Source organism: Lycium barbarum, chromosome 10, assembly GCF_019175385.1.
Source record: "Lycium barbarum isolate Lr01 chromosome 10, ASM1917538v2, whole genome shotgun sequence".
Taxonomy (NCBI): Eukaryota; Viridiplantae; Streptophyta; class Magnoliopsida; order Solanales; family Solanaceae; genus Lycium; species Lycium barbarum.
This window is the reverse complement of record NC_083346.1, coordinates 97,922,913-97,936,689: the sequence shown is the minus strand read 5'-3', so window position 1 is coordinate 97,936,689 and position 13,777 is coordinate 97,922,913. Positions and strand designations below refer to the sequence as shown.

The following is a 13,777-nucleotide window of genomic DNA, read 5'->3' as shown; positions in this document are numbered from 1 at the left end:
AAATAATAAAGCAAAGGAAAATCGGGAGGAAAAAGAAAAGGTGACGACGCGATCATACCAATTCGATTGTTTCATAAAATGAGAGTTTTTGTCGTAACATAATGATAGATTTAATTATACAGTACATTAAAATGTAAGTAACAATCAAAATAAACATTGTATCTAAAATAATACTAATATGATACAATATAATAGGCAACAACTATCCAAGCAATGTGTAAATGGCTAGTGAGCCGATGTAATCAAGCATCATTTATCGCCTGGATATCGCGACAGCTGAGAAAATGATAAGGAGAACAAGACACAACATCGCGCCAAAGGAGCTGATGAGGGATCCAGCAGATCGTTGGCAGAAATCAGTATACTGTTGACAAATCGAAAACCAGTTTGTAGAAGAGTTTCCATTATGTGCTAAATACACAATAGCAGCTGCTGCAGAAGCTCCAGATGCGAGAAGAACCAGCATTATCTTCAAATGATTCAAATGTCATGATAACAAATATCAGTACAACTCAGTAGTTTTAGCAATAGGGGAAAAATTAACAAGAAAATTCATGAATAAGCTATACTAAACTGTAAGATTTAGGGACAAAATCTAATTTTCATGATAGTTACAATTGACTTTTCAAGGCCTAACATCAACCACCAGTTATAGTGAAATGTTGTCAGACCTTTCTATAACAATATTTTTCTATAACGATCAATTTTATATGAAACCGATTTTTCATGTTATGTTATATGGAGTATATGTTCTCGATGACAACATTTTGCTATAGCAGCCAAAATATTCAGAAAAATGACGCTTTTATAAGGAGATTTGACTGTATAAAGAACAACAACCAATCTATTACCGCGTCAAGAAAGATGAGCAAGATCCGACTCTTTCCTGCTCTACTCCTCATAATGTGAAAGATGGAAAATGGGAGAGAAAGAGCAAGATATGCACAGACTATTGCGTTCACAATCACGAACAACCTGTGTCAAAAAAAAAAAAAAACCTTTTATATATGCATAAAAACATCATGAATTGTAGAGTGAATAGATTAAAAAACCCTAGATTATAATCGTTTTGTGAGTTTCATACTTAAACTATTGGGTGTTTCATAGAACCCCCTGAACCACCATGAACTTATATTGAAATATCCCCCGTAGGAATACGACATGCTACGTCAAAATCATGCCCAAAATCTTCTCCAAAGAGTTCCAAGTGGCAGTTTACGTGGAAAAAAGTTTGAGTGAATAAATTAAAACCTTCTTAAACTATCATTATTTTGTGAGTTTCATGCCTAAAGCATTGTGTGTTCGCAAAATCGACCTGAACTACCATGAATTCATTGTACCAAGTAACCTGATTTTAAGACTTTTTTTTTTATCCCTCACGCGCCTCTCAACAAGTTATTCAAAACATTTTGCCACATATTCAACGGAGGGTTTTTAATCAAAAGGAAAATATAGTCCGGGGGTGACATGAAAACCCAATAATTTAGGTACTCACAAAAAGGTACATAATTTAAGGAGGTTTTAACCTATTCACTCTGAATTGTACTCTTATATCTCACATAATATACAAAGATGAAAGATGGATTTACTTAAATGAGTCAAAATCATCATATTGAGCTGAAAACTGTACAAGCTGTGTGACAAAAGGAAGAGTTTGCTCAGCAGTTCCCATTGCCACAGCACCTGCTAATGTTCCAACAATCGCAACAATACGCAGAACAAGATCAAATACAGAGAGTCCTCTGTTCACTCCATGCCCTGTAACAGCCTTTGATGCTTCTCCAGATTCAATCGATACCGCCTTCATCATTCCTTTTCGACAACTCAAACTTGAAATTTTCTGTATGTTTTGTATTTTTAGCTTGTGATAAGTGCTGTAGATTGATCTCCAATTTATATTATGAACACTGAGGCATGTTGGAAAAGAATAATTTAGTAATTTCCACCAATGGGAAGTGATTGATGTGGATTTGCTGAAATATAATTGACTATGGTCATTCTTGAAGTAGCTGAGATATGCACTCAGCTTTGCAGACTCTTTACCTGCTCTACTTTCTCCATAATACGTACTTAAGAGTTAACAACATTCTTTCGAGAAAGGATTTTAAGGTGTAGATATGCTAACAAAGTAACAATGCAATAATTTTCGACGCTATTGATGAAGTTTATGTTACGGCAAATTAGTGTAGTATCATTTTAATCAAGTCAGGATTTGAATCTTATAGGTTCTAGCTTATATGATGCGGTCTCTAAGTGCTAGTTTTTGGGTTTTAAATTTAATTTTTGTACTTATTTAGCGATCTCTTTAACACGTATACAAAATTTAGACCAAAGCTATAGGATTTTGCTGGACCCACATGCTATATACTACCTCCAACCCTGATTTTAATTAGGTTATCAATAAGGAATCATAATTACCATAGAGTTTTACCTGTTAAATACTATGCATAGAACTTAAACTCAGAAAGAAAAATGATACGAAAAGGCATGAATTGGCAACATCATTTACCCCAATTTGTTTTCATCTTCTAGACTACTTATGATCATTTTTGTTACATTTTGGTCACATGATAATCTAGTACTTAATTAATTTTTATCCTGGATAGCAGCAAAGTAACTATTTTGCTTTTCAATATTTGTTTATGGAAAATAATGAGGTGGCAAGAGTGGATGCTTTAGTTTGAGGAAATAAAGGTTGACTTCTTTGCCAGTTTAGTATTTTTGGTTGATTTTGGATTAGGTACCAGGATGTGTTTGCACTTTAAATACAAGAAACTCATTCATTTCTAATCCTAGGCTGACCATTTGACAAAAAATGTGAAGCAAGCAACAAAAAAAATTAAAAAGAAAAAGAACAAGAAAAGACTAATGGAGTAGGTCAAAATTTAAAGGGCTAGCATACTAATCGGAACCCTTCCCCCCCCCCCCCCCCCCCCCCCCCCGTCTATGATAGTACACTGAATAAATTAGTTTACCTGGTACACTAAATATTTTCAATATCACAAATTTATTTAACTTATAGAAACTGATATTGTAGGATTTTTTACACTATCACTATAATCTTTCTTATTTCCTAAATAACTAATTTCACGTATTATGGTCAGTTGCCTGCAGTTGTCTATTGAATGATATGATGTGCCAATTTTTTTTTTTTTTTTTTTTTTTTTTTTTTTTTTTTTTTTTTTTTTATGATGTTGGTGTAATAAAGTTAAATTTTCTCGATGGAATATGCTCAACTGCACACTTGAAGGATATTTGGCTTCTGCGTCACGATAGAAATCATGCCCGTTCTTAATTTAAGTGTATTAGTTTGTACAATTTAAGCTTAATGAGCTTAGGTTTTATTTGTATTTTTTGTATTACATTTTTTGTTTGCAGGCCAATTACGTATAACGTAAAAACTTGGACAACGTTGTCCATTTTGATACATTTAGAAATGAGTCATTTGCACTTTGCCCCTATTTTGTGCTGGTCTTTACTTTTTGCCCCTCATAACAAACAACTTTTTCGCAGGGCATAAATTTATATTTTCGCATCATAATATCCCACAAGTTATGCCTTTGTCCTTAAAAAACTTATGTCGTTAGACATAAGTTCAATTGCTAAAGGGCAAAAATAGAAAACCAACCCATTTGAAGGGAAAACAGTGCAATTTCTTCTATAGAAATACTAGTTACAAGAGGTCCGTGTTTTGTCTGGGCTTAAACTCAAGATATAAAAATAGTAATATGCTAATTAAAGAAGTATAATACTCTCTCCGTTTCAATTTATGTGAACTCATTCGATTGGGCATGGAGTTTAAGAAAGAAGAGAAGACTTTTAAACTTGTGGTCCTAAATGAGTCACATATATTTCGTGTGGCTGTAAATCGTTGCATAAAGGTAAAATGTTTCCAAATATAGAAAGAGATTATTCTTTTTGGCACGGACTAATAAGAAAATAGGTTCGCATAAATTGAAACAGAGGAAATATGTATCATAATTTCTTTTTGCATAATTAATATAATCTAGGGACACGTTAAACATGTATTGTTAATAAGTCTTCATAAATAATTCATAATTAAATTATTTATGAGGAAAAAAGTTTGACAGGAGAATTATCAAATACCAACGAAACACAAGTGACTCGACATTTTTATGATTTATTTTATAAAAATAATTTCTCTATTTATAGTAGAAATAGATTTATTTATTTGGTATTTATTAAATTTTAGTTTCACTCATGATATTTCATTACTGCAAGAGTTTATGCTAGTTAAATGTGGTAATTGAAGGTTAGTTTTAGACGAAATTAAAAAAAAAAACTAAACTCATTAAATAAACCTCAAGATCAATTTAGTTCTTCATATATAATGTATGCTTTAAAACATTAATTTTCAGTTAAAGTTATATTTTATTGTATTGTTTGTATAGTTTTTAGATATCAATATTTTAATTTAAAATATTAAGTTTATCTAATTTCATTTAGCTTCAAAGTTTAGTCAGATTGACTCTCAAAAAATGAAAAGTGCCACATAATCTGAAAATGAAGGGAAAGTAATTAGTAAGATCCAATAAATGCTCCAGTTGTAAACTAAAATGTGGCTCCAACGTTGCCTAAATTTTACCAAAATGAATAATGACGATGTAAAGAGTAATCTAATACTCCATTCGGTTCATTGTATGGTGTTTTTAGTTCAGGCAGACCCCTTAAAAATCATTTACCCCTAAAAAGTTATGTTTTCAATAAATTACATTTAATTAAATAGCACCAATTTAATATAATTTCTTGGTTATGTAAAAATTCACTTATCTAAATAAGGATAAATTTGAAAAAAAAAAAATATTAATATCTTCTTGATTATGTAAAATTATTTATTTTGAACTAAGTATAGAAGCTAAAAATACCATTTAATATAGACCGAAGGGAGTAAGAGGCAAGAAAAGATTTACAAAAGGTCCACATTGAATGGACTTAAGAAAAAAGAATGAGTGTAGAAAATGAGAACAGACAAGGAAAAGACAATAGGAACATTCACGTGTAGCAGCTTGATATCATCAGAGAATCAAAATTCTTGAATGTAAGAACAACAAAACTTATGTATTCTCCCTTATATATAGTAGTAATTTCATCTCTCCTTTTCTCTCTTACTTCCTCTATAAAGTCTAACTATATTTACATAGCAATTTCAATTTTGTCCAAAGTTATATGGTATCAGAGCTTATATCTTTGTAGATTTGAACCTAACTACCTTCTGATACTATCTTTTGGGGGCTACTGATCGGTCGGGTCGGTTCAATTTTGAATGTTATTGGTTGAATTTGTTGATCATCAGTTTGTAGACATGACTCAACCGTTACAGAACCATTAATTTATCGGTTATCTGTTAATGGGTTGTTAACAGTCCGATTATTGATTTAATTGTTATGAGCCGGATATTAAATGATATTTGTTTGTTTTCACATTTGATGTCGATACATAAGTTGATCAGCATGGACATATACTAAAGATTCAAATGTTTTAACTTCACTATCTTTAGGCAGTCATATAGAGTACCTGTACAAAGGTAAAGTTACTAAAAAAGACTGTAAGATAGTTATTAATAAGTTGCATCATTCACGGTTCACAAGATTCTAGTTTCTAAGTGTAAAGCAATTCAGTATCTCGCCCAAGTCTATCATACATGTACACAACTCCAATTCTAAGACATATTCTCTAAACATTACACTTGGTATTCCAAAGTACTCGATAGAAACACAGTGCCGCAGGCAAAAGAAGTTAAATTAGATATTTTCGTAAAAGTATATGTTTTATTTTCCCTTGTTCAAAGCTTGATAAATGTATAATAACTAAAATAATAAGAAACTGGTTAAAAGCGTCCATAGAAAAATAAATCTGCTGAAAATACGAAACCAAGAACAACCAAGGCATCCATATATATATATATAGGAACTTGGAGTTTTCCTTAAGATTTAACTATAAACTTTTCATCAAAAAATATAGGCTGAAGTGGTTAAAACACCCCTGAACTTGACACGTTTTCAAACTTTAGTCCCTGAACTATTGACCCCCTTAAAAACACTCCTAATCTTGGCCAACTGAATTTAAATTCACCCCGTGTTGCCAGATGGCACAGCAAGAAAATGCCAAGTGGACAACGCGTGGATTCATGTTGTTGAGGTTTCCTAACACGGGGGTGAATTTAAATTGAGTTGGCCAAGATTAGGGATGTTTTTAAGAGGGTCAATAGTTTAGGGACAAAAGTACGAAAACGTACCAAGTTTAGGGGTGTTTTAACCACTTCAGCCAAAAATATACGTTTCTTCCTCCTGGTAATTAACTTTAACTATCTCAAAACCTCCATCATTGAGAGGGGAAACAACACAAGTAAATTATAAAAAAAAAAAAAAAAAAAAAAAAAAAAAAGAGTTTCAAAGACTGAAGCTCTCTGGGAATGGAGAGAGAAACTCACCAATTCTTATCTGAAACTCCAATTTAGCACAGACACAATTCAAAGGACTTAAAATCAACCCAAAACTAATTCTGCCATGGGAGTGATTTTTAAGGTTTTAGGTTCTGTGAGTTCTGAATACGCATTAGAAATAATGGTACATGATAAATACTATATATTACTACTGATTATAGGTTGTAGTGGTAGTGGAAGGGACGCTTAGTGAGACTACCAGATTTGATGCTTTTTCAGTTTTTTTAATTAATAAGCCTTTATTAGAAAGAATTTAAATAGAGAAGTTATTGCACTTTAGAAGGCAAAAATATGAGAAACGTGGGCTGCTACATGGGACGATTCAAACTTAAAATTTTATGGACTTAATTGCATTTGATTGCTGCATTTAGTTGGGCTTTATGACGCAGCATTATGCATTAGTTAATATCAGAATTGTATCCAAAATGCCAAAAAAAAAAAAGTCATAAAAAGGAGAAAAAAGATAAATGCCAATGAAGGCCTTAAAGAGGTGACACATACGATTGACTATTCTTAACTTGATATTATATATAGATTACATTTTAAACGGTGGTTGAACATTAAAAGACGGACCAAAAGATGGCCAACCCGTGCCATTTTTACAATTTTGCCACCCCTAATTCGGTGTAATCAGCCCTGCTAATTTACTTTTATCATTTAGACTGTTAATATTGTAGAATTTAGCTTGCTAGATGTAGTATGGAGGCCACTATCATTTTCACTCACGAAGGATGTATCATTTTTTGTTTTTGTTTTCCTCGTTTGATACTTTGCTGTATTTCCTTATTTAAATCCAGCATCATCAAATAACTTTCACACCCGAACACAACATTTACAAACGATAAACCGAGTCCTTGAAAACAGTAACGGGCGTATTAGGAAACTTCCCAATTAAGATAACGAGATGGATTAGGAATCTAATGCACTTTTCATTGGTACTGCTATAAGATTTACACATATGAACCAGATATTAGGAATTTACATGACAAGGACCAGCTTATGACATGAATATTTAAAATGACCTACTTATGTTTGAGGTGTATTCCCAAAAGCATATAAAAGGCCTATAACAAAACATGAAAATCTGCTATAGATGAAGGCGTTCAATTGGCGGTTTAGTGAAATGGAATATAATCAGCTAAATTATCCCTATAGTGACTTTCAGGTTGCATCCAGATAAGATAGAGAGACTGAATACAAGTGGGTATAATTTGTAAACAAATTGAAGATTAAAGATCAGTGAGAATAAGATGTAAAGCTCTTGAGGTCCCTCGAAGGAGTTGTTGAAGATATTTACTTGTTACAAGAATTAGGATAGTTCCCAAGGTTCTGAAAAATAATAAACAGGAGTGTGGGTACATACAAACCTGACGTACGGGATAATAATCATTTTTTGGCCGATCAACCAACCCAACCCATCTAGCTACTAGGGTTCTAACTTTTAAGGTTCATTTCAGAAACTGGGACCAATCGAACAATCAGTATATGGCCAATTAATATCACTCTTTTAGTAAAGTCCCTCTTCCTATATTCAATTTGCTTGAACCCCATTGGCCACCTTCATGGCATTCAAAACTCAGAAATTTGAAATAGTTGGGATTTACATACTTTTCTGAGTGGTGAGCAGAACAATTACCTGAGTCGTTTATACATTATCATCTTCACTGTAATCCTCGTCGTAATCAGAGGCTAATTCGTCATTTCTATGCTCCAGTAGAGTATTCATGTCAAAGGATGATTCACCTACTTCCATTTCTTCCATGTCAATAAAGTCATAACTCATCCGCTGATCAAATTTCTCATCAGAACAATTAAGAAGCCATGCAAGGGAACATTTTAAGCCCTTTTCAGCAATCATTTCATGTCCTGGTTTTATCGTGGACTCCAGACCGTAAGTGAAGAATGCTGGGAAAGCGACCAAATCTTCCAACGGCCTTGCCATTGTGGTTTTGAAATACTCGAAACTCTGCTTCATAATGTCTAGATTTAGAGCAAGGACCTGTGGACATCCCACAACCATTTCTCTCACTTGTTCCAAGGAAAATCCACATCCCCTGAGGAAATCAACATGCTTTACTACAGGTGCTTTACTGAGGCTGATAATTTGTGGCATCTTTTCAACGACTCTCCCGAAATCTTCACGAGTAGATTCAATTATCGAATTGAGAAACTCTTCTTGACTTGGAAGCTTTGCCTCCATGTCGATTCCTAAGATCTCAGGATATTGTGCAATTACTGAAGGAAGTGCAGTTTCCCTCACATGAAACTGTAAAAGGGATTTAATGTTTGGTTTTATCCTTTCTTGTAATCCAAACCCTAGAATGTGAGGATGCTTCTCAATCAATCTAGCCACAGCTAGCCTCGGAATTCCCAAGATTTCCAGATATTCTACAAATGGTTTAATTACCCGACCTACCTGTATCCCTAATATCTCAGGATATATAGTTAGAACCCCACAAATCTCTCTTCTTGCCACCCCAATTCCTACCAAATACGCAACTGAAGTACTCATTGTTCCCTCAAGCTTGAACCCCAACACTTCTGGATACTTCTCCAATACTCAAGGAATATCATTCGGTTTAATATCCATGCCTTGAAGATATTTCACGACTGGAGCAAGGTCTACCACCACACTTGCATGGAGAACTTGTGGGTACTGCCGCAAAAAGTCTATCAAGGTGGATTTTCTAACACCCAATTTGCCCAGATAATCAAGCACGGGAATCATGTTTTTCTTCACACTGCATCCCAGAACAAGCGGATAGTTGTTAATATCTTCAATTGTGAGTCCCAATTTGTGAAGAAAGTCCACTCGTTCTCTCATGACCTCCACAGTCACAGGAAGCTCTAATCCATCAAGCTCATCAGGTACAATGCCAATGCCTCTCAAGAATTCATAAACACGTGCACGGTTGGCTGCCCTCTCATTCTTCATCTCTAATAAACTAGGATGAGTGTAGAAAGACGAGCTCTTTTCTTTCCTACTTTTACCATAAGTGTCAGTCTTCACTGAAGATGAAAGAGCAGCTCTTGTAGCAAAGCGGCACGGTAATCTCATCATCAAGTCCTTTTTCCTCTTATTGAAACTTGAAATACTTGGAGCTGAAGTGGATATCAACTGGGGTCGAGGGAATGTGTTGGAAGGCAACTCATGATTTATGAGCAAAAAACTGGGATTAATGATGCGATTATAACTAATGATCTTCATATTCTGAAGATGAAAACCTGCACTAGACAAAGATGCAATTGTCAATAATAAGCCCAAGACCTGCAATATCATCAGGAAATAAGTTGAACATTTCTATTATTCTTTATCTCTTGTATTTCTAACAACTAATGAGTTAAGGATGACCAGAAAAGTACTCTCTCACATGGAGGCATTTCACTTGTACCATGTTGCATAGTAAGAGAGCAAGGCTTCGACAAGGAAAGTTAAATCAGTACTTGGGCAAAATTAAAACCCTTGGATTTCGCACATGAGGGTGAAATCATCGAAGTATGCAACTTACTTTTGATTTATCCACAAAAAGGAACCAAGTTGTGATTTTAAGCTTATATATGATTCAATCAATAAAGAAGAATCTATTGTGCAAAAAACTTGTTTACTAGAGTGAGAAAGTATAGTAACCCTCTCATGCTTGGAGGGATCCAGGACCCGTAATAATTACCGCAGCAGTACTATGAATCTCTGGATGTAAAATTACGGACATTCCATTGAGAGCTATTCATAGGTAATGAGATAGCAATAACCAGCCTCAGAGCTTCTACGTGTTCAACAATCCAAGCATCCGTGAGAAACTACTCCTAGTTTTTTTCCCCTTCTCCATTACACCCATCCCACTCCACCTCCCAAAAAAGTTCTCTTATTGTCTGCAACATCTTCCACAAATTTATGGAAGATGTTACAGCTCTAGAGAGAGTTGATCTCGAGAAAGTATAATATTTGTCAAAGGCCCCTACTATGCAGGTGTTAGTTCAGGAATTACACATTTTGAAGTGGAAGATGGGTGAAATTAAAGTTCTGGCAGGATAATGGTGTTGGAGCAGTCCTCTCAGAGAAGAGTTTCCTCTTATTTTCCGGATTAACCAATCACCCGAGACAGTGGTAGAAAAAATGAGGGAAGACAGTGGCTGGAATATTAGAGACGGAATTGCTATAAAGTGCTAGTGAGAGGTGTCAATATAATTGCACCCAAGGGTGTGGTCTAGTGGTCAATGAAGTGGGTTGAAAAGTATGAAATCTCAGGTTCAGACCCAAATGGAACTAAAAACACTAGATGATTTTCTCCGATCTGTCAAAGCCTTGGTGGCCAGAGTTACCCTGTACCTGTGTTGGTGGGAGGCAGCAATTACCCCGTGGAACTAGTCGAGGTGCGCGCAAGCTGGACCAGACACCACGGTTACCAAAAAAAAAAAAAAAGAGGTGACCATATAATTGATATTGGCCTTGGAAAATCATCTGGAGAGCAAACACTATAATATAGGTAAACCAGTTCACATGGATTCAGACGTATGAGGCTTGTCTTATACAGAACAATCAAATGAGGTGAGAATTCATATTATGTAGTAGATATTACCCCTGTCTGTAAGAATGTGAAGGCGCTAGACACTTCTTTTTGCACTGCAATGTAAGAAAGTAAGTGCAGTATATGTTCCTTAACCTTTTTGGCTCGCATGCGGTCACACCTAATGGTATAAATAAAGCCTTAAGCAGTCGGACTCTTTGGAAAGTTCAGAAGGACAAGAAGAAGCCGTAGCAGTCCATTCCCAGGTGTACTTTTTGGATAATATGAAGAAAAAGGAATACAACATGTTTTGAAGGACAAACAACCTCAGTCCCCACTTTGAAAGCAAGATATCTTCTGAATCCACAGTTGGGAAATATTTTTGGATGTAAATAATGTGAATTAGCTCTTTGAATTCTGTTAACTCTTCACCTTTATTAGCAGTGACTTATGAATTATACAGTTTGCATCCTCTGAATGCAATCAAAGCTGATTCATCAGCTGCTTACATGACAACAACCAATCAAAATAGTCTCTTCTTTTAAGAACTAAGCTCATCACACCAATTATGCAACGTCATGGTTCTTCTGCTGTCAAAAAACTTCTATGCAGCCTTACGAAGGAAATATGAACAGTTAGCAATAGCATCTAACAACAACAACAACAACCCAGTGAAATCCCACAACGTGGGGTCTGGGAAGGGTAGAGTGTACGCAGACCTTAATCCTACCAAGGTAGGACGGCTGTTTCCGAAAGACCCTCGGCTCAATAAAAAGCATAAAAAGAGGTCAGCTAAGGCTAAGAAATTCAAAGCGATATGGAAATGCAAATAACGAAAGCGACATAGATAAAATAGAATAATCAAAGTACAGGAAATAACAGATAATAGCAGAAATCAGAGCACAAGAAATTATACTGCGATAATGCGCCTACTAATAAGGAATCTAACAGTGAATCCTAAAAAGATCTAACTCCAGAATCACCATAGCCAGGTCAACCAACTCCTAATTGAAACACTGAATATGAACTCCACAAAAGCTTTCAGATTTAGTAACATTTCCAGCTAAAAGATTACTCACAGAAGAAAATGTCTTCAGCAGATATTTTTTATTGCCGCAGGGCTTTGGTTAAAAAGAAAGTACAACTAGTGACGGCACAGGTGACTAATTCAAATGCTGCAGCTAGCTAGAGGAGTAGGCTCGTACTCCCTGAGCTTGGAAATTGTGCACCAACCAGGGACGGGCCAGCTGATGCACAGGACATCTCAATTATCAAACACCCCCTCCGTCCTAATGTATGTGACACTCTTTCCTTTTTAGTCAGTCCCGAAAAGAATGACAGCTTTCTATTTTTAGTAACAATTTAACTTCAAACCTCTCATTTTATCCTTAATGATACACAAATATCTATGACTTATTTTAAACCAAAAGTTTCAAAAGTCTTCCTTTCATAATTAAACTTCGTGCCCAGTCAAATACCACCACATAAATTGGGACGGAGGGAGTAATAATAAATGTCTGTATTAGACAGCTCAATTAATTCAAAGCAGATAGTTCGCCTGCAAAACATCCTTCTTTGTCATGATACTTAGATAACTGAAAATGAGGTCCATAAATAGAGGATCAAGTTAAGTTTGTAAGCTCTATCCACTGGCAGATAAAACAACTACTAAGCGTCCAACCCAGACTAGTTAGGTAATAACAAGCTAAATGCTTCGAGAAAATGTTAATACCTCTCCTTTCGAAAAATTATAATTCTCGTCAGTGAGCCACCTATATAATTGCAATAAAATCTTATTCTTCAGCAGAAAAGGATTTATTCTGTAGTTCATTAGCACCAGTATTATGAGTTAACTTTAAAATTAGCTTCTCCAATTAGTTGAGGAAAGATAGCTAAGAGGGAATAATCATAATTACAAAATTTAATAGTTAGGTAATAACAAGATAGAGAAAACGGCTAAAAATGTTATTCTCTTGGAATTATTTTAATTCGTGTCAGTTAGCCATCTTTACAATCGTAATGAAATCTTACTATTCAGGACAAAAAGGATTTATTCTATAGTTCATTAGCATCATTACAATGAGCCTAGCTATCCAATTAAATGTAATTTACAGTTGAGGAAAAGATAGCTAAGAGGGGATTAATAATGTATACTACAGTTAACAGTAGACTAGAGAAAAACAAAGCATGAGCATACACCAAAATCACAAGGGTATTGTACATGAACAAACTTACAGACAAATTTTGGTCCAGGTGAAGAAGGCGCAAGTTGGATGAGAAAAAAAAGAGAAGATAAGTTGGGAGCAAAATCAAAGGAATTGAGTTTGGGCTCTTTTTTTTGTTTTTTGCTTGTGGGCATATATGTCTAGAGCTTACAGGAAAGTGAAGTGATAAATAGGCAAGTGAGGATTTGAACTTGTGTCCTGTTTTGGGCTGGTCTTTAATTTTTGTCCTTCAAATTGGCTGGTCTTTAATTTTTGTCCGCCTATACGGGTCATAAGTTACGCATCATAATAACTATGTTAACGCCCTTAAAAGCTTATTCCCTATTGGCATAAATTTAATTTTGAAGGATAAAAATTTAAGAGCAACCCATTTGAAGGACAAAATTAAAGACCAGTCTATTGGAAGCACAACCCTTGCAATTTCTTCAGGTTTGCATTTTCTCGTTGTGATGGGTCGCGAATCTCGAGTATTGGTTTTGTTGCTCTTTGATTTATTTTATTTTCTTTAGTGAAAATCATTTACACCTTAATTTTGCTTAAAAAAACAAATTTTCCTGAAACTTTTAACAATAGATATTTTTCGT

The 13,777-nt window shown here is 34.7% G+C and overlaps 1 protein-coding gene and 1 pseudogene across 1 annotated transcript; both read right to left on the bottom strand.

Moving 5' to 3' along the window:
• Positions 1–238: 238 nt before the first annotated feature.
• On the bottom strand, positions 239–1,846 carry LOC132616054 (casparian strip membrane protein 2-like). The gene is made up of 3 exons (XM_060330662.1): positions 1,590–1,846; positions 852–975; positions 239–469 (listed from the first exon to the last, which is right to left on the bottom strand). Exons 1-3 carry the CDS (start codon positions 1,808–1,810, stop codon positions 254–256), a joined length of 561 nt encoding a protein of 186 aa, XP_060186645.1. The 5' UTR covers positions 1,811–1,846; the 3' UTR covers positions 239–253.
• Positions 1,847–7,701: 5,855 nt separating this feature from the next.
• On the bottom strand, positions 7,702–13,332 carry LOC132614262 (transcription termination factor MTERF4, chloroplastic-like; annotated as a pseudogene).
• Positions 13,333–13,777: the final 445 nt, after the last annotated feature.